The following is a 12,106-nucleotide window of genomic DNA, read 5'->3' as shown; positions in this document are numbered from 1 at the left end:
TGAAATGGAATATGAAGTTTAAAATGGTGTTTCTGTGCTTGCTTTGTCTATGAAGCCTAGCTTCACATTAACCACATTTTTGTTGCAATTTTGTGTCAATAATTTTTGATGTTGAGTTCTTGTATCCCGTTAATAATCAAAATGGTCAGTATAATAGTGTCATGCTGCTGAGCATTCTCCATTCACTGCTGATGGTGTAACACTTCAGGTTACTATCTCCCAGGTCTTTGGCCTACAGACAAACGCCTGTACTCCACCCAGTTCTACTCCTTACTTGTGAAATTGCCTTCCATTTGCTGGCTTGCTTATTTTTTTCCATTATTCAGTGAGTGGACATTGACAGTGCTGGCTGGGTCAGGATTTATTGCCTAACCCTAACTGCCCTTGAGAAGATGGTGGTGAGCTGCCACCTTGAACTACTGCAGTCCATTTGTTGTGGGTAACCCTCTAGTGCCTTTAGGGAGTTCCAGGATTTTGACCAAGCGACAGTCAAGGAATGGTGATATATTTCCAAGTCAGGCCGGTGAGTAGCTTGGAGGGGAACTTGCGGGTGGTGGTGTACCTACTGCCCTTGTCCTTCAAGATGGTAGTGGTTCTGGTTTTGGAAAGTGCTGTCCAGGAAACTTGTGAATTTCTGCAATGCATCTTATCAATGGCACACAGCTGCTACTGAATGTTAGTGGTGGAGGGAGTGGATGCTTGTGGATGTGGTACCAATCAAGTGACACCTAGTTTGTCCTGGATAGTGTCAAACTTCTTGGGTGTTGTTAGACCTGCACCCATCCAGGCAAGTGTAGTTTGTGTCATTACACTCCTGACTTATGGCTTGTAGATGGTGGACAGGCTTTGGGGAGTCAGAAGGTGAATTACTCACCGCAGTATCCTAGCCTCTGACCTGCTCTTGTAGCCACAGTATTCATATGACCAGTCCAGTTCAGTTTCTGAACAGTAGTAAGCCCCCAGAATGTTGTTTGTGAGAGAAGGAGAAAGTGAGGACTGCAGATGCTGGTGATCAGAGCTGAAAAATGTGTTGCTGGAAAAGCGCAGGAGGTCAGGCAGCATCCAAGGAGCAGGAGAATCGACGTTTCGGGCATAAGCCCTTCTTCAGGAATTCTGAAACGTCGATTCTCCTGCTCCTTGGATGCTGCCTGACCTCCTGCGCTTTTCCAGCAACACATTTTTCAGCAGAGAAGGAAGGTGGTCAGTCATTGAAGTTAACTGGAACTAGACAGAAAATGTGATTGGCTGTAAGAAATAAGTTATGGCAAAGAATGTGAGATGAAAAAAACTTTGTAAAACTTTCTTCTTCACATAATGTTCTGATTTTTAAGTTCTTGGATATCCTAATCTGACAAGCCTGGGAACCAGTGCTCACCTGTTCGTATAATTATATTAAATTAATGTATTCACGTAGAAAAAGGGCTAGAACATATGACACTTATAAGAGGTGCTGAGTTTTTGTTTTATTTATTCAGTCACAGGATGTTGGTGATGCTGGCTAGGCAACCACTGACCCATCCCTCATTCTCCTTAGAAAGTGATGATAGGCTGCCAGAAGGGACAGCAGTAGGCCATTCGGTCCATTGAGACTGCTCATTCATTCAATAGGATTTTGGCTGATCCAACATTCCTCATGTTACTATTCCCTACAACCTTTGATTCCCCAACTGATCTAGAAAATATCTATCTCAGCCTTAAATATACACAAGGCCTCTGTCCTCACAGCTCTCTTTGGAAAGGAATTCCAAAGACACTTGTCCTTCTAAGAGAAGAAATTCCTCCTCATTGCAGTCTTATATTGGCACCCTTCAATCCTGAGACTATGCTTCTGGTCCTAGTCTCTCCTCTCAGCAATTATCCTGTCAAGCCCCTTAAGATCCCTGTATGTTTCAATTAGCTCACCTTTCATTCTTCTAAATTACAATGGATAGAATTCCAGCTTCTCTGTCAAATGTTTGTATCCTTCTTGCAACTTGCCGTTCCATCTATTTTTGTGTCGTCTGCAAATTTGGCTAGAGTACATTCGTTTTCTTTCTCCAAGTCAAAACATATATTGTGAACAGAGGGAGTCCTACCACTGATATCTGTGGGACCCCACTGATTACAGATCACTAAACTGGGGGAAAAAAAACCTTATCCCACTTGCTGTTCCTGCCCGTTGGCAAATTCTCTATCTGTGCCAATATACTGCATCCAACACCATGTGCTGCTGTCTTATGACTTAACCTTTGTGAGGTACCTTGTCAAAAACCTTCTAAAGTCCAAATACAACACACCTACTAGTTTCCCTTTCTCCATTGTGGAAAACTTGAAAAAACCTCTCATAAATTAGTCAGACATGATTTTCCCTTTTGTGCTGCTACTATTTCCTTAATAATAGAATTCTGTATTTTTCCAACAATAACTGTGGGCTAATTGGACTGTGGTTTTATGCTTTTTGCACCCCTCCTGTTTTGAAAAGGTGTTCACATTGGCAGTCTTTCGATCCTCTGGTAGCTTTCCAGAATCCAAGGATTTTTCGAATATTATGACCAACACATCCAATATCTCTGTAGATATTTCTTTTAGGGTCCGAGGATGTAAGCCATTAGGGCCAGGGAGACTATCTGCTTTTAGCTCTATTAGTTTATCTAATATTACTTCTCTAATGATTATAATGGTACAGTACTTAATTCCTCCCCGTATTCTTCAGTATTAATGGGATGTTCAAATTGTCTTCCACCATAAAGCTTGTTTAACTCCTCTGCTATTTCCTTATTCCGCATAACTATCTCCCTAGATTCAATTTCTAAGGGGTTTATGTTCACTTTGATTTCTCTTTTTCTTTTTAGATGTTTAAAGAAACTGTGAATGTCAGCTTTTTTACATTCCTTGCTAGTTTGCATTCAGTTTATTTCTGTCTCTTTTTTTTAGTCCGTTGCTGGATTTTGAATTTATCCAAGTCTTCATGGTTATCACTGTCTCTTGCTTCCTCATTTGATGTTTATTCACCTCTATTCACTTCACCTAAATAAGATGCTTCAGTGAACTTGAGTAATGGTACTGAGAATGCCTTTAGTCTGAATGAATTATTGAATTGAAATAAATATTATTTGTTTATTAAGTAGAACATTCTGCCGCCGTTAATTCATTATTTAGTAGAGTTTCCTAAAATAGCATACTTTAAATTCTTGTATCTAATACAGTGACCTTTCAAATAGGATTGATTATTACACTGGTTACTTTTTTGACTCCACTACCCTACCCCCGTCCAACTGCTTAGCTGCCTCTGTCTTCACCATTCACCAGTTTAAGTTGTTGTTTCCTTCTGAGCAGCATTACATTTCATGTTGTTTGAAGATTAAGTCGATGGCTTTAAAGAGGAAGGAAAGGAAATAACTGTTAAGCTGTTTAGTACTCAGGGTTGTAATGGAAATAGGCTAAAAGACTTGGTCAGTTATTTTAGTCAGTCCTTTGATCAATTTTACCAGCGACCCATTGTGATCAAACTTTGCTGAGCCCCGTACTTCAAAGTTTGCTGACATCTTCAACTACTCCCTAAAACAGTTGTGCATTCTATCCTCCACCAGTCTGTATTACACAGTTTGGAATCATTTATGTGCTTTGTGACTTGAGAAATGCCTGGTCTCACTACCTATCTCATCATCACTTCTAATTGGTTCCGTTCTTATTGTCCTGAACTACAGTAACCAGTTCAGTGGTTTCACACCTCAGTTACAATCAGTTACATGTGTTATATTATTGAGCTTTTCACATTCCTCACTGACAACATTGCCCATAGATATGGAAACCATGATGTGAAGGTGTCGGTGTTGGACTGGGGTGGACAAATTTAAAAATCTCTCAACATCAGGTAAGCTACCTGATGAAGGAGCAGCGCTCTGAAAGCTAGTGCTTCCAAATAAACCTGTGGGACTATAACCTGGTGTTGTGTGATTTTTAACTTAGACATGGCGACGGCTTCTCTGTTATTTTGTTGACACACCCTTACATTGTTCACCTCACAAGTGGCTCTGTTTTTGTGACTGTCAATTTGGAGAGATCAGAACTTTCTCCAGATTTATCCTTGACAAGTCCAAGGTCACCTCCTTGGTTCAGATCAGATATTTTCGTTCTTTTTGTACCTTATTTCACCCCTCTTGTCAGCTATATTCTCACATCAAAGCATAGATTGAACAATCCAGTGTTTGGATGCCAGAAGTCTGAAATGAAAATTGAAAGTGCTGGAGAAATTCAGCAGGTCTGGCAGCATCTGTGGAGAGAGAAAGTAAGTTAATGTTTCAATCCCAATATAACTCTCTTTCAGTTCTGTAGGCGAGTCATATTGGATTTGAAACATTAACTACATGTTTTACTTCAAAGCTGAGTGTATAATCGTACGTCAGTCAGTAGTTAAGGATATCTGCTTCAGCATATCTCACACAAACTATCTCCAGTGCTGAAAATGTTATCTCTTGCTGTCCCATCTCTTGTGTCACCTTTTTCAGTTGTGTACTTGTTGGTGCTCCATCTGCGCTTCCACCCATCACATCCTCTTCCATGCTGCCTTCAGCCCCTTTATTGCCCATGTTTTTCGGATCTCCACTGACCCCTTGCAGTGCTGATTTCAAGATTCTAATCATTGTTCCCATTGCACCACCCTAATTCTTCAATTCGTTTCAACCCTATCCCTCAGTTTGCACCCCCTACCACTTCATTTCTGTTGGGCTACCTGTCCTGTGTCTTTGCTTATGAGCTGCTGGCTGTACCTTCAACAGTTACAGCCGTCAATTTGTTCTGGATTTTTTGATTTAAATTAATCCACCATGCTATTCTTCTCATTCTGAAAATAAGCTCATCATAACTCCTCTTCTAAGCAAAATCTCAAGTTAGCTGCCGGAACTCTATTTTCCCACCTCCTGTCCTTTTCCTCCTCCGATAAAATACTTGGGAATGTTTTGCAATGTAATTGAAATTTCTCATGAATTAGTTAAGTGCTCATTTTGTTTTATTAACTACTAATTAGATTATTTTCCAAATTGCAGTTTATTGACCTTCGAATCGCGAAAAATGGAGCCTTACATTGGTGCTGTTCCAAACAAACAAATGCAGCGAGATTACGGAATCCAAATCCGGTTTATTCAAGATGCTCAAGAAGAATCTTCCCAGGAACAAAAATATCGGACTGCCCCAAACAAATCAGGATCCTATGGTGTCAGCATTAGGGTGCAGGGGATTGATGGACAGCCATATGTAGTGTTAAACAGCAGCCAGGAAGGAAACCTGCAAATGTATGAGCCTCCAGCTGAGAACGGCTGCCTTGATCAAACTTTGTCTCAGGGTGGTTTCAAAGCATGTTCTGATTCCTCTGCAGAGCTACAAAGAAACATGCACTCCAACAATGGCCATTTTATCTATCCAGAACATCCGTATTTCAATCCACAGAAGCCATCTTATACACAGCTGCCTCTTCCAGTAACAGACACCTCAAAGATTGAGGTTGATAAAAAGCACACAAAAGCAAGTAGTTTATTGAACTTCCAAAAACATCCCGAAATTCTGAAGCCATATGATCCTGATAAGAACCTCTTGAAAGGTACCAGTCAACAAAGTTTGGTTAGTAGCAAGTCATCAGAGAGGAGTGAAGACAAATCTTTTCATCATTTGCCCAAATTTTCAGATAAGTTAGATATTAGACCATCGAGTTCAACAAAGACCAATGATGATAAAAGTGATTTCATTAAGTCCAGAGCAATGGAAGATGCTACCAAGAAGACTACTGGGTCTACCAGTAGAAAAGTGGATACACTGAATAACAATAGAAGATGTCAAAATGACACCAGTCCTGATTCAGGCGATTCACGGAGAACACGACCAGATTTGCTTCCTTTGCGCCGCCAAGATTCATCTGGAAGAGGTATTGATGTTTCTAGGTCACGGTGGTCATCATCATCAACTCCGACGTCAGCAAGCTCAGATAAGATAAATCCTTCATTCAAGTTCGGATGGCTGGATGATCCAGATGAAGAGCTTTCTGCTGAAAATGTAAACCGTCATGAAAACAGAAGATACATTCCATTTTTTCCAGGCACTGGTCGTGATATTGACTCTGGTCCCATTCCTGGAGTGGATGAATTGATTGATAAATTTGATGGAAAGGGTGGACAGCATCGGCGTGGTAGGTCTGCAAGGAGAAACCGGATTGACCCAGAAGATAGAAAACGATCCCGAAGTGCGGATAGTGCTTTTCCACACAGGTCAAAAGATAATTCTGCTTACCTAGACCAATATAGTAAAAAGACTGGAATATTAAATGAACATTTGTTGAGACCATCTCAATTGAGTCGTAAAAATGCTACTTCACAAAGTTTATGGAACTCTGCTTCCAGTGACAACGAGCCAGCCAATTATGCTTCATCCACTGGTAGTCTTGGCAGTTGTCAAACCCAACCTACAGGAAACCTGGGTTATGGCTTTACGAAGAGTCTAGGTCAGACTGAATTGGATGCTGCAGATACTCGTGAACATCGTGACAGAATGTCTGGTAGATCTTCCACACTCTCTGTAGGTGTGATCAATAAACCTGAAGCCAAAAAGGAGACAGTAACTCCTGTTACACAAATAAGAACATCTAAAACAGCACCTTCCTTTTTTGAAATCAGGAAACATAATTTAAAACCTCCTGCTCAAACAAACCAATCTGCCTGTGATCATGACACGCAGGTAAACCTTAGAGCTGTAAACATAAAAAACAATTTTATTTTTTTAATGGACAATTTATTTTTCCAGTTACCATAAGAATGAAGTCGTGACAAATGTTGAATGTCTGTCAGAATAGTTTGTGGGCGGCACGGTGGCACAGTGGTTAGCACTGCTGCCTCACAGCGCCAGAGACCCGGGTTCAATTCCTGCCTCAGGCGATTGACTGTGTGGAGTTTGCACATTCTCCCCGTGTCTGCGTGGGTTTCCTCTGGATGCTCCGGTTTCCTCCCACAGTCCAAAGATGTGCAGGTTAGGTGAATTGGCCATGCTAAATTGCCCGTAGTGTTAGATGAAGGGGTAAATGTAGGGGTATGGGTGGGTTGCGCTTCGGCGGGTCGGTGTGGACTTGTTGGGCCAAAGGGCCTGTTTCCACACTGTAAGTAATCTAATCTAATAGTCATTGAGATCTAAAACAGAAAGCTCTGGTGAAATTGGCAGCTTGTGTGAAGAGAGAAGCAGCATTGATGTTTCTGCCCAAAATAATTATTTTTTGGAACTGAGCCAAATTGGACTCAAAATGTTAATTCTGTTTCTCTTCTAACAGATGCTGCCGGACCTGCTGAGTATCTTCAGCACTATCCATTTTTATTTCACATCTCCTCTAGCAATATTCAGTATTTTGCGTTTATTTCAGCCATTGTGAACTGATGGGTTCTTGTAATATATGGCAAATGGATTGCTGGATTTATTGTTACATTTTAAAAATAAAACCAAGTTAGAATGTGGCACCTTAAATACTGCCCCATAGAAAGGGATGTGCCTTCCAACATCAATTTAATACGTGACTCCTTTAGGATTTTTGAGGAAAAATTGGCCTGTGCTGCTGTGACTCGGATTTTTTTATTCACTCACGGAATGTGGGCGTCTCTGGCTAGACCAGCATTTACCACCCATTCCTAAATGTCCAGAGGACAGCTGAGAGTCAACCACATTGCTGTGGATCTAGAGTCAAATGTAGGCCAGACCACGCAAGGATGACAGATTTCCTTCACTTAAAGGACATGAATGAATCAGATGGGTTTTTCTGAAATCGTTAGACCCTTAATTAGTCATACCGTCATAGAGATGTACAGCATGGAAACAGACCCTTCGGTCCAACCCGTCCATGCCGACCAGATCTAGTCCCACCTGCCAGCACCCAGCCCATATCCCTCCAAACCCTTCTATTCATATACCCATCCAGATGCCTCTTAAATGTTGCAATTGTACCAGCCTCCACCACTTCCTCTGGCAGCTCATTCCACCATCTGGCATCTGAACCCAGGTCCCCAGAATATTCACTGAGTTTATGGATTATTAATCTAGTAATAATGCCACTAGGCTATTGCCTCCCCAGTGCCTTTCACAATTTCATGCAAAATAGTTAAATTTGAGGATTTAGGTCATCCCTGAATGCTGTAGAGTATCACAAAAGTTTGGCTAACAGGTAAATCTTATGTTCCATGGTGTAACTCTACAGTAGCAGCTTGAGTGGTATTTTCCACAAACTTATGCTGCTGTCAACTTGCAAAGATATTCTGCCTCTCACGAGGGAGTAATGTGGTAGATACTGGTTTAATGCCAGGCACATAGGCCAGACTTCTCAATGACTAGAGGCTCATATCAAACAGCAAGTCACTTTGGCTGTTCGCAGTGAACAGAGGACTGACTGTACCCAACCAGCCTGAGTCTGCAAAACTAATGTCTTGCATTAGAGGATTCTGCAATTGCTAAGAAATCCTCCGCCTGCTAAGAATTACACTTGCACCCTATTTAAGATGATCAGTTGAGCATGAAATGTGCCTCACTCATGCTTACTGGCAGCTACCTATATTCATTGACAGGGATCTATCTGTTCTCTACAGGAGAAAGAAATTTATCAGTCTTTATGTCTTTTTTGAATGAAATAAAAGTGTGGGGATTGATAGTTCTCTGCTACATTCTCCATGGCGATGCCTTGACCAATCACAAGTACCTTGCCAACTATTCTTTCTTTCTTCCTTTTTAAATTTGGCATTCTTGCACCAGTCCTGATGAAAGCCAGGTCAAAAAGCTTTGACAGCATGTCCTTTCTTTGCTCAACAATAAATGAGTAACAAATAATCTCACCTAACAGTATAACCGTAGTTTACATTTGCCTGAATTCGTAAGCACAGAATCTCATTAATTATGAATTTTCATTCCGTAACTGATCTTTTCAAAGTTACCCACAGCAGTTTCTTAGATAAAGGTGAGCCTTCTTTTCCTTGCCCAAGTTGTTATTCTTTAAGTATCAGCCTGACTCAACTATTAACACCATGTGGTACACAGTTGAGTACCAGTGAGTAGTGTTCAGGAGTGTGTTTGAATCTTGGCAAATATGCCTTTCTCTTCCCCCACTTTCAAGTTTGTTGATTGCTGCCAATGTTATTAGGATCTTAAATAGACCTGTATTGGGGTTGCTAGCTCTATGCATCACACAATTGTAGTGACCTTGTTTGGTGTCTGTGGTGCACTATAGTGCAGTTTGGACGAGAGCTCCATTATAAAGACATTTCATCTACACTTGCCAATGATGGCTGATGGGGATGGTAGGGTTGATCTTGTAAAATTTTAATTTCTTCTGTTCCCACAGCACCCTCAGCGGCCCCCCCCATTTAAGGAACTTGAAGTAATTCCTTGAAGCTCAACAGCTCACTTAATTCACTGCCATGCAGTTGTTGCTCAAATAGGGATTGTTTTAGTGCTTTTCTCGCAAAGACTTTCATGCAAAAGATTAAAGAAGCACATTGGAAACCAGACAGAGACCGGCCACACTCACTACTATCCCACCAGTTGTATCTCCTGCTATTTGGTAACATCAGATGATCCTGAAGCTAGCATTCAGAACTAGGGTAGAATTGCCAATAACACTCGAGGTATCACATCTTGCCTCTCATTTCCAGGCTAATTTATGATGTAAGTCAATTGACTGTGCCCCAATAAATCAAATATGTGACCTATTAACAAACAGACTTTTGTACTTTTTCCATTAAATGTTCGGCTGCTCAATTTTTCCATTCTGCAGGATTTCCTGAAGAGAGCGACTCATGTTACCCATGCAGATGTCTCGGCTACCCAGACAGAACTGCACTAACAGAGTATGCTGTCCTATACATCTCATTGAACCAGCACTAGTCATCTGGCTCAGTAAAGATACAGTAGTGAGGGATATGCCAGGCCATTATTGTTGTGGCATATAGTTCTGCTGTGTCCTTAGCTGCCCAATTTTAAAATTTAGCTCTGTTGTTAACCAATTCCATTTAGCATGGCAGTCGTGTCACACAATACAGTGGTGGGCATTCTCATTGTGAAAACAGTGCTTGGTCCCACAAGGACTGTGCATTGATGACTTCCATCAGTGTTGTCATGGGCTGACACATCCATAGCAGATAGATAATCGATTGAGATGGAGGTCAAAATAGGTTATTCCCCCAAGTCTCACCACCTGCTATTAGGCCACTCTGAAAGCTATGCATATAAGGACTTAGCAAATTCGGTAATTGGTATTACCAACCCACTTATCGTAATGGACATACAAGTCACCTGCTCAGATTGCATTATATATCTTTGCTATCTTCAGTGTTTGCTCTGAATAGTGTTCAACATGGAGCAGTACAGATTCATCAATGTGAAACATCATTGCCACCTTCTCTGGCATCAGCTCTTTGGTTTTGGATTTTTAGAAACCTGAAATGAGATTGTTAAACTGTTGCACAGTGAGACTAATCATTTGGATCATTAGAGCAATTCATACTCCAGAAATACCACATGTCCAAATATGTGATTTCTTACTTTTTTACTTTTTTCAGAAAGTGAAAGCATCTTCTTTGGCAGGGCTTTCTGGCTTATTGATCAAAACATTTTTATCACAGATCATTTTTTATTTAGGCTAGGCCATTTGTGGGAATACAGGATTATTTGGGTTATTGACCTGTCATATATTTGTAATAAATGTTTTACGAAGCATTGTCTAAACATTTGTGTTGAAACTGTAATTGTGCTCTTGAAAAAAAATATAATGTAAATATAGAGTAATTAACCTAAATGTTAGTTTACCAACTGAATTAAAAATTAATTTTGTTTAAATTGCATGCCAACTTAATCATAATTTTAATTTTGTAAAACTTTTTAAGGTAACTCCTGACCTTCTGAAGGACCAACAAATGAATGAGGAGACTGCAAAACAGATCCTTTACAACTGTCTTAAAGTGGGGTTGGTATCCAACACAATGCTGATATTGGGTTGTACATGTTATCTAAGTTTGGAATTAATGTTTATAAGTTAAATGTATATTCTCCCAATATTATTAAAGCTTAAGATAAATAATTTTAGAAATAGATGCAGTAGTGTTGAAATAAGGCACCCTCTGCTAGACTTTCCTTAGGTCTGGGCAGATTGTATGGTTTATTCTTTTGAGGGCTTGTCCTACATAAATAATACAAGCTGGGGATATAATAAGTATATAATAGTTTGAAAACTCCTTATCTCCATTGTACATGTCCCTTTTGTTTGTGGAATTGTTTTTCCATTTGTGTCTTCTGTGTTTATCAATGTTCTGTGCTTAAATATTAATTATTCAATAGCCCAGAGGCACTTATCTTCTCAGTGCCAGGGGAGATTCAACACAGTTTGACTTAAATGTGAATGCTTAATGAGGCAGCCGAAATTTTGTTCTGTATCTTTTTTAATCCAGTATAAATTATTTAATTAGCTTACAGCTAAACTGTTCCATTTACACATTTTAGTCCAAAGGCTGTAGCTATGTCTTTTGCAGAATATTTATTAGAATACACTTGAGTTTCCAATTCTATTAAAATGAAAACTCCCAAATGGGTCATTTTTCTGCACTGACTTGTCCAATATTTTGAATTAAGCAATGAAAGTCACAACTGCATTTAAAAAATACCCAACTGTCCATCCTCTGGCTTTCCATTTATCATGACATTTCTTCAGTTCAGTCAAATCGTACCCTCGGCTTTGCCTTTGTGCCCAATAAGACCGTTTCTTTCTCTCATCTTTGATCACTCTCCTTAGTATATTCCTCATCTCAGGCTTTGGAATCTCTGGTGCAGTATTCATTGCCAGGTCTGGTTGGACTACCTAAAGCATATCTGGGTCTTGTTCTCCTCTGTTCACTCTTTTACAGGTTTATCCTAATTTATAAAGGTAATCCTTGCTGCATTTCTCCACTGCCAACTATTTTTCTTCATAAAGCCTTCTCCCTTCATTTCAACGCACATCCCTCCTACAAGAAGTGGAAAGATCTCCTGAACTTTTTTGTCACTAAGATTGAGACCCATTCTATTTCTTCTGTCATTTATCTCTCCCTCACAAGAAAGATAATATTTCCCCTAAAGATCAGAC

At 40.1% G+C, this 12,106-nt stretch overlaps 1 protein-coding gene across 5 annotated transcripts in view; it reads left to right on the top strand.

Annotated features, from left to right (window-relative positions):
• cgnl1 (cingulin-like 1) overlaps nt 1–12,106 on the top strand; it is a 145,123-nt gene that overhangs the window by 37,076 nt on the left and 95,941 nt on the right. For all 5 annotated transcript variants that reach the window (XM_043677460.2, XM_043677455.2, XM_043677456.2 and 2 more), the window contains 2 exons: nt 5,025–6,702; nt 10,875–10,954. In XM_043677460.2, coding sequence (XP_043533395.2) covers nt 5,050–6,702; nt 10,875–10,954 — 1,733 coding nt within the window. In that variant the 5' untranslated portion in view covers nt 5,025–5,049. The remainder of the gene's footprint in view (nt 1–5,024; nt 6,703–10,874; nt 10,955–12,106) is intronic.

Source organism: Chiloscyllium plagiosum, unplaced genomic scaffold (genome assembly GCF_037043375.1).
Source record: "Chiloscyllium plagiosum isolate Xiang-an unplaced genomic scaffold, Cpla_swu_hap1 HiC_scaffold_39, whole genome shotgun sequence".
NCBI classification, from domain to species: domain Eukaryota; kingdom Metazoa; phylum Chordata; class Chondrichthyes; order Orectolobiformes; family Hemiscylliidae; genus Chiloscyllium; species Chiloscyllium plagiosum.
The sequence above is the reverse complement of the archived record's forward strand: the minus strand, read 5'-3'. Positions and strand labels throughout refer to the sequence as shown.